Source organism: Podarcis pityusensis (assembly GCF_964106645.2).
Source record: "Podarcis pityusensis genome assembly, chromosome: 3".
Classification (NCBI taxonomy): domain Eukaryota; kingdom Metazoa; phylum Chordata; class Lepidosauria; order Squamata; family Lacertidae; genus Podarcis; species Podarcis pityusensis.
In genome coordinates this window covers 77,511,130-77,526,668 of record NC_138026.1, presented here as the reverse complement: position 1 = coordinate 77,526,668, position 15,539 = coordinate 77,511,130, and the positions used below count along the sequence as shown (strand labels likewise).

At 43.3% G+C, this 15,539-nt stretch overlaps 1 protein-coding gene across 18 annotated transcripts in view; it reads right to left on the bottom strand.

The window, feature by feature from the left end:
* RYR2 (ryanodine receptor 2) overlaps positions 1-12,855 on the bottom strand; it is a 260,198-nt gene extending 247,343 nt beyond the window's left edge. For 9 of the 18 annotated variants that reach the window (XM_080997555.1, XM_080997568.1, XM_080997565.1 and 6 more), the window contains exon 1: positions 12,393-12,855. In XM_080997555.1, coding sequence (XP_080853681.1) covers positions 12,393-12,440 — 48 coding nt within the window. In that variant the 5' untranslated portion in view covers positions 12,441-12,855. The remainder of the gene's footprint in view (positions 1-12,392) is intronic. The other 9 variants (XM_080997570.1, XM_080997572.1, XM_080997556.1 and 6 more) reach the window with 1 other exon arrangement.
* Positions 12,856-15,539: the final 2,684 nt, after the last annotated feature.

Genomic DNA, 15,539 nt, shown 5'->3' with positions numbered 1-15,539 from the left:
CACTTTGCCTTTTCTAAAATGCTGGAGAGCTGTCACCAGTCAATGAGGTCAATACACTCCAGATGTTGTTGGCCAACTTTTATCAACCCTGACCAATGGCCATGCTAGCTGGGGCTGATGGGATTTATTTTTTTTAAAAAAAAGGATAGGGAAGTATAAATGTTGCTGCCATCTCATAACTGAAAATTTTGTATTTTTAAATGGTGTGGTTCACAATTTGTAATTCACCAAGCCAAAAACATTCTACCAGCAAGGTACTAGAGACCACAGTAGACATTCTGTTTTTCCTACCAGAGTCAAGTGCTTGGGCAAGGCATAATACAAGACTGGTACGCTGTGTGCAACATGTTGGATCATATGTTGTAAAGGTCTGCTGTATGCTAATCATTTTGTCTGTTTCTTTAGAAGCAGTAAACCTCTCTCTCTCTCTCTCTCTCTGTCTCTCTCTCTCTCTCTCTCTCTCTCACACACACACACACACTAGCCCAGACAGCTTTTAAGATAGGATTTTATTATTGAGTTCATGAAGTTCTAGCAAGTGGTAGGTGGTCACTTGAAATTCAAGGCAAAAAGTTCAGTCAATTGGAGATACCAAAGTGAAATGCCAAACAGACGTGAGAGATCCCTACTCAGATCTCTAGACAAATGCACACATTTGGAAGCAGCAAATCCACTTTTGGTAGCTATCAAGGACTCCACTATTTACTCAGCGAAATCCCCTCAGAAGCACAAACGTACACAAATGCTCTTAGTCCTGGAAAACCACAGCAAGTGAGCAATCATTTATCCCAGCAGGGCTAATTGTTTTTAAGAAGAGGACTTCTATCAGAGAAATGACATGGAGAAACAGGTCAAACAGCCTGTCCTCTAGTACTGGTGTGACAATCAAAATTAGACATGCCCTCCTACAAGCTACTTAAAAGTGGAGAGGGGGGATTTAACTATTTTGGCCATGAAATATGTACATATGAAGTTACATAATAGTCCTCTTTGCCCGCTAGGGAGAAATAATAGATGTACTAAATGGCCTTTAGATGTACTAAATGGCCATTAGTTTCCTTAACACTGTCCTTTATGTAAGTTACACATAATATTGCAATAAGGTTTTAAAACAGACTGTAGATAATATTGTCTTAGACTAAATCAGTGAATTCTTGCGAAAACACATGATTAAGGTAACTGTAGCCTATTCCGCTTTACTAGTGCACATGAAACACATAGACAAACACTGCTTATTATAAAGTATCTATATAACAACCCTATGAAAAGCCAGCTTTTGACTGAAAACAAATGCACTGTCTGGGAGCAGCAAGCAAGGACTCTTAACGAGCGACATCAAAAGTAGAAAGATTTGTTATTTATTTGTTCCACTGTGCCCAAGGGCACTTGCAAACTGTCACTATTTCTGAGTGGGATTCAATCATATACTGGCAAATTCAGGTTGCACAATTAAAGCTGGATTGGAGCTCTGGAGCAGGAAACTCATTACAACAAAAGAGCAGACTTTTTGCAATAAGTAAAGTGAGGAGAAAATACACTGGGAGGTGTGGAAGAATATTTGCCGGGTTGCAAATATGTTAAAATAATATACAGAAAACATGGAAGTCAGCTTTAGCTGACAAAAATGGGAGGAGATTCAGAAAGTTGTACTGAAGGACAGAGGTGATCAAACTCTGCTAAGCATTCCCACCTCCTATCTGCTAAGCATTCCCATCTCCCAGAGAAGAAGGCATAACAGACCCACCTGCCAATCTGTTCTCTACTGCTTATCTCAGTACTTTGTAAATTTGCAATTGACTTTCCCTGGATGTTCATCGTACAATTTTCCATCCACACAAGTGGGCATACAGCATCTGAGCAGGATTAGGAATAAAAAATTCTGAGCAAGCCTTTAAAACATGTTAAGTAATTTATTCAGTGCTAAGCATTTCTTTATTTAAGCAGGATTGTCTGTCACTACCCATCTCTCTCTATCTCTCTCTCTATATATATATGGATAGGAAGTATAGGTTGAAAGTATTTAGTCAGAAAAAACACAGACACGTTTTCTAAAATCTTTTTTGTAGCCTACTGAAGATGTTTCTCTTTCAAAAAGCATCCCAAATAGATATATTTATCTCGGCTGGTATCTGCACTAGATTTCAATTAATTTTAAGAACGTAAGAAAAGCCTGCTGGATCAGGCCAATGGTCCAGCACCCTGATCTCACAGGGGGCAACCAGGTACCTGTGGGAGACCAACAAGCAGGACTGAAGCACAAGAGTGTTCTCCCTGCCCTGGCATTCCCTACCTCTATGTGGAGGTAGAAGATAGCCATCATGGCCAGTAGCCATTAATAACTTTATCCTCCATGAATTTGTCTAATCTGCTTTTCACAAAATCACGGAATTGTAGAGTTGTAAGGAACCACAAGGGTCATCTAATCCAACCCCCTGCAATGCAAGAATCTTTTGCCCAACATGGGGCTCAAACACGTGACCCTGAGATTAAGAGTCCCATGCTCTACCAACTGATCTCTCCAGCTCAGTCATCCAAGTTGGTTGCCATCACGCCATTGGGATTGAGTTCCATAGTTTAACTATGTGTTGTGTGAACAAGTGCTTATTTTTACCTGTCCCAAATCTGCCAACATCCAACTTCATTGGCTGCCCACTTCTTCTGGTGTTATCTTCTCTTATGCACTTTCTCCATAATTCTATGAACTTCTATCGTGTCACCTCTTACTTGCCCCAAAAGCTGTGATCTTTCTTCATAGGGGACTTGTTCTAGCCCGTTGATCATTTTGGTTGACATCTACTGAACCTTTCCCAACTCAACATCCATTTTGAGGTGAGGCAACCAAAACTGAACACAGCATTCCAAATGTGGTCACAGATTTGTATAATGGCATTATGATACCAGCAGATTGGTGTATGCACTGTTGTTGTTTTAAACTGTTTTAATATCTACAACTCTGTATCATGTATGTATGTTGTAAATCATTTCAGGTTTCCTCATGGGAAGCAACAAGCACAGTGCCTGGAAACAGTCAATCTGTGTATACACAGCAGTGACCAGAGGAGAAATGACCACTGGGAGGAGCAGAGAGAGAGAGAGAAAACCACTGTGGTGCACATGTAGTAGCAAAACTGGATGCCTTCATCTGCCCCAGCTGCAATAAAACATGTCTCTCCCATATTGGTCTCTACAGCCACAGCAGGCACTGTAACTCTCCAGTGGTTTGACTTTATTCTTCCGTTGTCACTCAAGACAGATGGATGCTAACAACATATATGCAACTCTGCATCATGCCTGTATGTTGGGAATCACTTTGGGATGCCTCATGGAATAATAATAGCATCAAATTTGGCAACTGGGAAGTGGATGTTTGTTTGGGTGTTTTCAGACAGATATTGCAAACAGTTGCAGGGGGTTTTTACTTACTGGATTTTTCCTGGAAAAGATAAGTCTAGATTAAATGAGGAGGGGAAGGAATGCAGCCTGGTATTTTGAGGCCAGCTATGTCAAGTGAATGCTGCAAAAAGTTTGCATGCACAAGGACCACTCATCCCACAAAAAGTACCTGTTTTGAAATACCTAATATTTTTTGAAAAATTACATGATAGCACTAGTTTTCTAAAAATTAGATAAAAGATAGCCACAAAGGTATTTGGGGTTTTTTTTAATTAAAAAATATGGTTATAAAATGGTGCTCATTGTAAATGTGTACTACCAAATCACGCCACCTAAAAAAGGCAGAAGACTAGCGCTAAGACTTTCTACGCATATGGAGATTATGCAACTCTGACCTCAGAAAAGTTGGATTTACTATGGTAAGAAAAATGAGGGAAGCAGTACTAAGAAACACGAGAGGATTACAAATGGATGGCATCACATGGAACACTTGTAACATGTGAGCAAATGAAGCATGGTGTTTCCACACTAAAATTCTGTTTGAAAGCCATCCATTATCTGCAATCCAATGCACTAGGAGGCAAGTGGCTTTGAACATCAGGGAACTTACTTGTAAACAAACATGCATAAAACTGCACTGTTGAATACCTTTAATCCACCAGAATATCATGAAGTTCATCCTTAACAAGAACTGTAATGTTGGCTTCCTTTCAATATGAGCTACCATAAATCATAAAATAAGTCCTGATCAAAGCAATAGGTTTTTTGAAACTTATTAAATGTTAAACACACCAGCTGAACAACGGCTGCTGCAAGTGTTTCACTGAAACATTAACCACCACTTCTGTGAACATGGAAGTAGATCATTAAAAAACAACAGACTGACCTCAAAGAAATCAGTTATTTGCCTGTAAACAACAGCTATTTATAGAAAAGCACAAATGAATGCTATACTTAAGATGGTCCTTATTTTCCTTTCATTCCCTTTAATTACAGTATCAACATTTAAGTTTCCTCTTACAATGAACTTTGAAAGCCTTAATTGTTATCCTCCCTGGTAGTTCCTAGGCTCTGGAGTTTGAGGAAGGAATGCACTCCTGAAACAGTTGATTTTTCTTTCCCTTCCAGCCAAGATGCTGGTGGATTGGATGCTTCCTGGCAAAGGACCCTCAGCTGATTTTTGTAATTTGTAATTGGTGGCTGCACCCATACTGCCCTATCATTCCAGAAAGACAACACAGCTCCCCCTCCCCATATTATTTGAATACAAGTAGATCCAATTCCTGAAAAGGAATTGTTTTTAACCTCAAACTCCCATCATTGCTCCACTTAAAAGAAGTCACCTCTAGACTACTTGCACTTAAACTTGTAAACCAATAAGTGAAAAGCTTTCTTGCACAAACAAACATGTACACCAACAATAAATCTTCCCTGTCAGTTCCCAAAGATTTGAAAATTACATGCAGTATTAACCGTATTATCATACAGGATTAGAGAATTTACAAACACAGATGCCTCCAATCACCAGGGAACATAAATCTTCCCCCCTATATGCTGTGTAGTTCTTCTCCAGTCAGTAATTGTTATAATAAACTTTTTAAAGTACACAAAATGTATCACAGTGGTATGGGCATTTACTGAAATCTAGCCTACTGGGATTCATCATCCCCACCAGTAATATTTTAAAGTGACTGAAAAAACAGTATAAATACATAAATATAGGGAATTAGCTACCATGTTTGTTTAACTGATGAAGCAAGGAAGGTCTACAAAACAAATGAATAAAAATTTAGGGTTCAAAAATATAAACATCATTATTTTATTAATTTATTAATCATCTTCCATACCAGCCTCATGTCAATTTACATAAAGACAATTACAAATAGCTTTAAAGAAGTAAAAAAGAGAACATAAAATAGGTTTAAAAACAGTGCAAAATACCACCAAAGGAAACCTTTTCACCCAGCTGAGAAAGCTTGCAGAAACAAGGTCTTCAATTGTTCCTAGAAAGTGAGCACCAGTCCTATCTTAACAGAGATGCTGTTTCACTAAACAGGGGCAGCCACAGTGAAGTCCCTGCTCAGTTATTGTAGAGCAGACTTCTAATAGTCTATGGCAGGCTTCCTCAACCTCAGCCCTCCAGACGTTTTTTGGCCTACAACTCCCATGATCCCTAGCTAGCAGGATCAGTGGGCAGGGATGATGGGAATTGTAGTCTCAAAACATCTGGAGGGCCAAGGTTGAGGAAGCCTGGTCTAGGGGCTCTCCTACTTGATATAGATGGGTAAAGGCTGCCTCTCAAGTAACCTATTCCTCTGGCATATGTTAGTACCAAATCTCTGAGCTTAGCTCAGCAGCAAATTGGCATCCACTACAGATCCGACACACAAGGTACTATATGCTGGCAGTAGTTTTCCCCTACAAATTCACAGAGAAATCTCTTGTGGGAGTGATAATATACAGAGAGAAGGGCTGAATGGGAAAGGCACTGCTTTGAATGTCCAAAAAAAGTCACAAAGTCTAATATAGAAAACTTAAAAGGAAAAAAAATTCCACAGAATCACACTTGGGTGATAATGTTAGGCCCAAAAAAGTACTGGGAACTATTACCCATTGGCCAAAATGTTGAGGGCGGTTTTGAGATGTAGAAAGAAATCGCGGAGACTTTACTGAAGGTCAGGGACACTGCTGAATGCAGTGAGCTATTGTGAAAGGGTAGGGGGATCCTCCAAAATCAGGCAGAGGCGACATCAATGGTATCTGCTTCTGGAAGGCATCCCTGTGCAACTTCCAGGGATCTCCCTCAGCAACCTACATCACCTTCTCAAGAATAGGAAGAGACACCATTGGCTTCCGTTATGTATTCCACATTCAGTCTCAATACAATTTATCTGAATACAGTGGTACCTCGGGATGTGAACGGGATCCGTTCCAGAGCCCTGTTCGCATCCTGAATAGAACGTAAGACCCGACTACGCGTTTGCGGGTCGCATTTCGCCGCTTCCGCGCATGCGCGTGATGTCATTTTGAGCGTCTGCCCATGCACGAGTGGCGAAACCCGGAAGTAACGAGCTCCATTACTTCTGGGTCACTGCAGAGCGCAACCCGAAAATACTTATCCTGAAGCATATTTATCCCAAGGTATGACTGTATTTCATTTCCCCACCCCAATATTGTAGCTGTAGTCTGCCATGTCTTTTCTCAATTACATTACATTGCTACAGGCCTCCCCAATATCTGCCAAGCAGTGGCAAGATATTCCAGGGGTCTAGGCACTTAACCAGAGTTTGTGTTCCCTTGGGGGAAAATGAGGCACAGCAGAGTCTTCAGTGTCTTAGAAATACGGTTTATTCTCACATATTTACACCATGAAGGGAAGGGATGTGGGTAGCGCTGTGGTGTAAACCAAGGAGCCTTGGGCTTGCCGATCGGAAGGTTGGTGGTTCGAATCCCCGCGACAGGGTGAGTTCCCGTTGTTCAGTCCCAATTCCTGCCAACCTAGCAGTTCGAAAGCATGTCCAAGTGCAAGTAGATAAATAGGTACTGCTCCAGCGGGAAGGTAAACAGCATTTCCGTTCGCTGCTCTGGTTTTGCCAGAAGCGGCTTAGTCAGGCTGGCCACATGACCTGGAAAAACTGTCTGCGGACAAACGCCAGCTCCCTCAGCCAGTAAAGTGAGATGAGCGCCGCAACCCCAGAGTCGTTCGCAACTGGACTTAACTGTCAGGGGTCCTTTACCTTTATTATGAAGGCAGAGTTTACATCCCGAGAAGGGCTTGTTCTCCCCAGCAGTGCAGCACTGGATTCGGAGACATCCTAAGCTTCATCCCTATCTGTCTCTCTTTGTAACAGCTTCTCCAGCCAGCCAGTATGTGGGCTGCCCTTCAGTCCCCACATGGGGTTCTGCCCACTTCCTGCTCCTTCTTTCCACAAACCCTTGCTCCCAAAACCTCTGTTGTAAGAGGACACCCTCTCTTTTTGTGGTGACATCACGCCTCTCTGTTACCCTGGCAACCTCACTGGGCCTGGCAGAGCCTTGTGCCTGGTTGATGACTTCCATTGAGGGGCTAATGGCTGGCCATCAGCACCAATGTTTCTTCAACAACCCACCAACACAATTTCTGTTCCATGGCTTTTGTTTTCAGATACAAACAATTAGAAACAACCAAAACTATATTTTAAAGAAAACATATTATAAAAATACTGTGAACTAAGACACACTCCTCCATGGACTGCTGGGGGTAATAAACACATCCCAATGCAAAATTCAATGCATTTCTGCAGTATGTTATTCCTCAGGTTTTTGGGTTCCAGAAGGAAGATGGTAAGTGGTAACTGGCTAAAATTTGGGGACATAGTACAGGTGACAATTTGTGACAATGTACTAGGAGGACTAACTTCTAGGTGTATCTGTATGAAAAATGCACAATGAAAAGTTTTTCACCCCAGAAAACTGGATGAAGGTAAGTTAACAGCTAGGTGTTTTTGTTTTGCTTTTTAATGAACCTTAATTCTCAAATTCTTACACAAGCAGGAATAAATAAATAAGGATTCTATGAGGTCATAGCAGTTTCTCAGCTAATGACATACATGTTTTCTTTTCTACTGCACAAACTAAGTTGGACACATTATTTACCAAGTGGCAAACCCAGTTATTTTACATTTTTACATCAATAACAGTTTAAGATAACCCAACTCTCTGGGCTACGGTCTGATATTTAAACTTCAGCAATATACAAAGAAACAATTTAGATTTATCTTTCACATGGCCGGAATCAAAGTAAAATGCACCTTAGGAGGCACGCACAGTTCACTTTCTCCAGCATTGCTGTACTAGGAGATCATCAGATAAACCACATAGATAATCCCTTCAGCAGTGTCACAGTAAAGGGCACACTATATTGGCAGCTTGAGGGTCTTTCCAAAGATTTGTGCAGTATTTTCCAGAAGGTTACATTTAGAGAATAATAAGTACCCGCAAGCACAAGCTTTGCTTGTAAATTAGCCTGTAGGCAGCTTTTCATATGTAGCAGAACCTCAATACCTCATACCAATAGAAATATATACCACTAATTTTACAAAATGGAAGGCAACATAAACCTTACACTGAATTATTGGAGGACATTGGCTGCTTTTTATTAGTTGAGGAAGGGGTTTTGTTGTTGTTTTGTATAAGTATGCTAGATGTGAATCCTGCATCTGCTATGAGAAAACAAATCTTTGGATGCTGTGGGGCTAGAGTATCATTTCCTTCCTCTGTACTCCCATTATCAAAAGAAACTCAGCTATTCAACAAATTAAAAGGAATATAGTGCAGTTCTATATATGTCTACTCAGAAGCAAATTCAATGAAATTCAATGGGCTCCAGGATTTCAGCCTCCAAGTTACCCCTTACTGATGAATGGAAATTTACAATGTATAAGCATAAAGAAAATTCCATACAGATATAGCCATTCGAATCATGTTCCCAAAACCAGTAAAAAATGGAAAAGCCTCTGCTTTAAGAATGAGAGAACAGATTTTTATAAAATTCACGCAGCCAGTTTATATAAGACATGGCTTCCTGCAATCTTGTTCAAAACATACCAAGCAAGCACACTAAAAAAAAACCCAAAACGTATGAGTAGAAATGTTTATAATGTAGAGAAAAGAGTATAGAAAAAGCATGCTTAGGAAGGAGGTGTTATTGCTTAATAGATTGTCCCATTTATTTCAACAGAATTCACTTCTATATAATCTTGTAGCCTCAGTCATTTCAAAACATTCTAAAAATGATAGTCCTATAAAATATAAATTACAATGATCTAAATTAGAAAAAATTCACTGCAACTCAAGCTAACACATTTTTATTCGTAAGATTTATTCACAAATGATAGTTTAGAATCATAAGCAAAATACAGGGCATATGCTCAATGATATAGGAATATAAACACCCCATGTATGACCTGTTACATCATGACACCATTTTATCCTTTTGACATGGACGCTTTTCTGAATTTCCCCCTCAAATGTTTCAGTCCAAATAGGTCTGGCTCTCCAGATAACTCTCCAGATATGTTTATACAGAACAGAAGATTAGCAGGGTGTACTTTTTAGTTTTGTCTGCTAAATTCAATGAGCTTGTTAAATGAGATTTCCATCAATTTAGGGCAGGGATTCCCAAACTCTTATCCATGGGCCACCAGTGGCCCACAACTTTAATTCCAGTATTCCATGAAGATGGGCACATCCATCACACAGAATATTCATACTGATTCCTAATTTTGTTCTGATTGCTTGTTTTATTTATTATTTATATTGTATTACACACTGGTTTCTATGGAACTACAATTGCTATGACAGGCAGGGAAAAAAATAATTAAGTGGTCCACCAAGACTCTCAGCCATTTTCAAGTGGTCATGAGGGGCAGAGAGTTTGAGAACCACTGATTCCAGGTATTTTCCCTGGAGATTTTTGGAGAATTTCTCCTCAAAATCCCCCCTCCCCCCCCAAAAAATGAGTTTCAAATATTCTGGAAACCCCTTATCACTGACATGTTTTGATGTAATGCTTGAACTACGGTTTAGCCTCACAAGAACAAGCCATTGCCACCCCTAGGCCTGTAAGCTCCACCCGTCTTCTTCCAGGGTGACTGCAAAAAAGAGACTGCAGTTTGGGACACATCCAAAGCCACACAGTGAATCAACAGGTGAGATGGCATTTAAACCCAGGATCATTAACCATAACTATGCTGAAGGTATAAAAAAAATGCATCTGGAACAGTTTGAAAAATTATACAATAGGATCTACGTCATAGGAAAATGTGTTTATGCCATTGCAGTGCTGCTACGTGCCATTTTAATACTACTAGAGCATCATGGCACAACAAATGTGTTATTTTCGTGCTGTATTTAAACTGATCCATGGCACAAACAAATAAATAGTGAGATTAAAGAAGGGAACAAAGGGAGCCCTCATTTTCTATTAGGAATTCACATTTTACCCAGGCCTCTGGGAATCCTACATTAATATCTTCCTACTGCTTGTATTTGTCCCCTTGAAGGTCATTAATGTTACCAATGAAACATTCTGAGGATTTTAAAAAGATAATCCCTGGCTGGGATTTCCAGATCTTTAGTTCCAGCTCAACACATATAACCAGAAGAGTGGTTTTACGTAATGCGCTTTTGCTGTCGAGTGCTGTTGCTTGAACATTACTTTATATGTCCATAGACATAAGCATGCACGTTACTAGTTTCTCCCTGTTAAGTATTCAACTCCACGGTTTTCACTCAGGTTTAAACCTGCAACAAACCTGTAATTGCATAAGCTTTCCAGAATATTTGGGCCAATGAGAACAGTGGGAAATAAAACAGCATCCCCTACGAAAATCCTTTATTTATTTTTGATTACTAAGCTTTCATCAAGTATCTTATAAGCAGACATGTTTAGAAAACAAAAAGTTTCTTGTTTTATTTTTGCACCGTCAACATTCATAATAACTAGACTGATGGTGCTGGAACATAAATATTCATTTACAGAACAGGCGTGCAAGGAATCCCTCAATGAGGATATACCAAAACAAAAAATTCCAAATCAGCACCTCTAATTTCTGTAACATTGTGAGAGCCAGAACAAAATATCAGTAACATGGGTTGTGTCTCCTTATTTTTCACAGTTTCGCGCATGCCACTGTTTTCAATACCAACCAGAATATATAAAAATGAAACCAATGCAACATCGCACCCTTTCCAATGTCTGTAAATATCTAGTACTAAATCAGGTTATTCCCAAAACTATATAAATGCATTTGCAAAAGCATCTATTTGCAAAAACCCTGCTTAGGCTTGTGTGCCTAAAAATCACTTGGGACATCTTAGCAAAAACAGTTATTATCCAGAGACCTATTCGCCAACCCAAAAAACAGCAACCCATAACTGCAGTCTTAACACAAGACCATATACAGGAAAGTAATGGTTCAGCAGTTTGAAATGCTTTCAATTTAAGAACATGGGCTGCTGCCACCAACACATGATCACTAACAATTCTTCAGAGACAAGAGCTGGATGCCTCTCCAGTCCATCCCTCCCTCCCGCCCGCCCCTCTCGCTTGCTTTTGCCAGGAAATAATACTGTTGCAGCTTTCTGGCTGAGCAACGTTGCTTGGTGGCATATCTGCAGTACCCAGAACCAGATCAGAGGGAGGGAGGAACGAGTGTGGGCAGGGCAAGGGGGGGGGGGAGAGAAGGGTGTTCACTCGGGAGTCCCCATAACCTGCCCCTGATCACTTGCTAACAGCAGATCATACCCAAGGGGAGGGTTCCTCATGCCCAAGGGGTGAGTGGGGGGCGGGAGAGAGAAAGCAAGAAAGAGACAAACACACCAAAAGCGCCTGACTACGACTCATCCCCTCGTCACCGCAGAGTAAGCACGGGGGGGGGGGGGGGGACCTTGCTCCCCGTCCGCCCCGAACAGCACCCTGCTCGCCACCCCGACAGGCCCACACATAGGTCGGTGGGGCACATTTCCACGGCCACCCGAGCCGTCACCTCAGCCTACTGCTCCTCTTGTAGGAAAGAGGGCAGTAAACCGGGGCTATCCCTCATTCCAGAACCCACAGACTTCTCCTTTATTAAACTTCCCACGAAACACCCCACCCCGCAGAACGCAGGTGCTGCGGCAGGTTTATTTGCTGAAAAACTGCCCCGAGATGACACCCCCACCCAGCCCAGGCACAGGTGAGGCGGGCGAAACTCCTCCGCCCGGTTCCCGCCACAGCCCCCTCCCACCTCCGAGACAGGCGCGAGGGGAGGGGGCGCCCTCAGGTACTCGGGATGCCCGTCACGCAAAGCTTGTCTACTCGCGAAACGCCTGTCCGTGGGTCCTCCCTCCCGCCGGACCCCACCATTCTCCCCCCCCCGCCCCCGTCGCAGCCCCCCGAGGCTCCCGCCTCGACGCCCTCCCGCCGCCGTCCGCCCTGAGGTGAGGGTGGGGGAAGGCAAGGCAAGCGAGGCGCTTACAGTTCGCAGGAACTGGATCTCGTCCTCGCCTTCGCCCGCTTCAGCCATAGCGCTCCGCCGCCGCCGCTCTCGCTCGCCTCCCGGGCGCTGCTGCTGCTGCTGCTGCTGCCTCCGTTGCCCGGGGTCGGCAGGTGGTGCGACGGCAGTAGCAGGAGGCGGCGGCACTGCCGCGGGGGAAGGAGGGAGAAGGGCTGCCAACTGAGCAAGAAGAGGCTCCCACGCCGAGCTGGTGCTGGAGAGGGGGGAAAGGAAAGTGAGACGGGACCGCCCCGAGCCCAGCCGGCGCCGCTTCTGACGACCGGGCGCCGCTTTTCTCTCTGCAGCAGATGGGCAGCTCAGCCTCAGTTCCCTTCCGCGCGAGTGCGTGGAGGGGAGAAGGGGGGGGGAGCTGTGATTAACAGGGGCAGCGGGGGAGGAGCTCCTCGGCGGCTCCCCCGCTACTGCAGGTGATGCTGCAGCCGGCTGGCTCCCTCCGCAAAGGAAACCTGAGGCGCAGCGCCGCCCCCTGGCGGCTCGCGCGCGCAGCCAAGCAAGCAATCAAGGGGCGGGCGGGCGGCCGGGCGCGTTCCCGCCGCCTCTCCCTCCTCCGCCCCGTGCGCGGGGGAGGCGGGGAGGACGGGCCCGCCCGGCGCAGAGAAGAGCTGCATGTCGACGTGCAGCAGCAGCGAGCGAGAGGGACAAGCAGGCGGCAAGCGGGGCTTGTTAGAACGAGGGAAGCCCAGTTAGCAGGGAAAGGAGACAGAGGCATGTATGTCTGTGTATGCGCGCGCGTGCACGCCTGGCTGGTAGGCTTTGCCGCTCTCCCCGCTTCTGTCGGGGCGCCTGCGTCTTCCGCAGGCAGAAAACCAGCAGGAGAGGCTGCACTGGTTGCAGTGGGGCCCGCCTGTTGTGTGTTTGGCTTCTGATCACGCCGCTCTTAAATGCACAAAAGGTCTTCTTCGGGGCATCTTGCCAGGCAGGGGAGGGAAGAGCCGTCTCAAGAAGTCTAGGGTGTGTTGTACACGCCGACTGCATGGTCATGTACATTCAGTGCTGGGTGCACGCACCTTTGGGGCGTGCTGTAAGCTGGACGTCCTCCTTGCCCGACGCTGTTTGTCACAGCCGAAGTGCATCCTGCAGGAACGGCTTTTTGTGCGGAGAATGCCCTTCTCAAGTACTTACTGCATACACGTGTACACAGAGAGCGCTTTCCCGTTTGGCGCAGGCCGGCTGACGTTGCAGGGCTGTGCCACTCCCCCTCGCCGTCCTTAACTTGTCTGTGAATGAAGGAGGCAAAACAGGAAGCGGCACAGTAACTTAGCCGCCTCTGCAAGCCGATATAAATATCCTCTGTATACCAGTGTATCAACACACCCGTTTGCAACACCTCTAGAAAGATTGCATAACACACATACATGCATTGGGAGAATTTCTCCCACTGGCTCCTGTCTATAAGAGGAAATTGAAGTTTTGTTCTGAGATTTACTCATTTTCAAAAGTGGTAGAAATCCCTACCACCATTCCAAATAGGACATGGATATGGGACCTGTGGCCAGATGTTGGATTCCAACTCTCATCAGTCCTGGAGCAAAGGTTTGCAGATGGTGAGAGTTGTAGTCCAGGAACATCTGGAGATACACAAGTTTCTCCATCCCTTAAATCAGGGGAGAACAGATGGGTGGAGGAATTAATATGAAGTGGGTGGGGAGACCAAAGAAAGGATCTCACTCACCTGCTCCATCAATTACACCTATCATTCATATTTGTTTTACTGTCCAGTGTAACATACGCACATGTGAATGCAAGTATGCATGAACATGTGTCAGAAGTTAAGTGTCTGAGAGAACAGGTGCCAGTTGTTCACAGTCTCCACTTCTGCTTCTCCACCACAACTGGTCCGATATCTCCACTTGTAAACTTGAACTTGTATCCACAGTCAACAGAAACTGCAGGAATTTACAACAAAGTGCTATGCAGAGTTCAACAGAACAATGAATGTTTGTGTTATCCATGTTTGCAGAGCTGCTTGAAATGTAATTGCCAAATGCTATTAGTATTATGTGGCCGCAATCCTGTACCTACTTACCTGGAATTAAGGCCCACTGAAATCACCAGGACTTGCTTCGGAGAAAATATGTACATAGCTGTGCTGGGTAAAACCTGCTGTGTTTCATGTTGCACATTCAAGGGCATTTGGGGGGCAAGGATTAGACGTCCATCTGCTGAAACCAGTGAAACATCATCAGTTCACGTCAGGGATGGACAACCTGTTCAGCCTCAAGAGACACCTTGGAAACATGTCATAAACCAGATGGCTGCTGCAGTAAGAGGGTTTGTGTTTGTTTTAAAGTCATATAATTAACATAATGTGCATATATTCACCTTCTTCAAACATACAAGTTCAAAAGTTTCCACTTTCAGTTTTAAACTTATCAGTTCCATGATACGTTTGACTTCAGGCAGCTGTGGTTTGTTCTGTGGTTAGTTAAAAACAAACCAGGATATTAAATTCTATACAGTTTGATTCAAAAGTGAAAGGGGAATCTCTATCTTTTCCCCTTTACTTTTCCTTCATATGAGGACTGGGCATGTATGCCCAAGGCTTGGGAATATTTGTGTGCATAATGACAAATCATGGGTTTATCATTTACATCTTAAGCCAGCTTACTGGAGCTCCGACATCTAGCTTTTTTCTTGTTTTTGTGTTTGCTCTTTATCAACCTCGTAATTTGCTATAACAATATATGCCTAATTCTCTTGTGTGCCTTTATTGCTCTATGTGAATCTTTGTCTGTTCCACACATTTAACTGCTTTTAATCTCATTAGATTTCTGTTTGTTTGGGGGGATGGGAGAGGCATTATAATTCTCATGGGAAATTAATTATAAGGAATCACTGGAGGCTGATTCTGACCTTAGTACTTATTTCTTCATTTGTTACCAGTTCTATTAAACCAATAGGATATGCTGTGGTGTAAAATCCAAGCAGCACTTCATGCTTAGCCCTTGTTATTTAAAAACTCTCTGTATTTATTTTCAGTTGTTTCTATAGCTATCCTACACCATTTCTCAGATTCATTTTCAGCTATTTTAAACTATTTGACTAAAAAATAAAATATGAAGGAGATGTAGGAGATCAGGTGTAATTTAGTTATGTGTAATGGTTTCG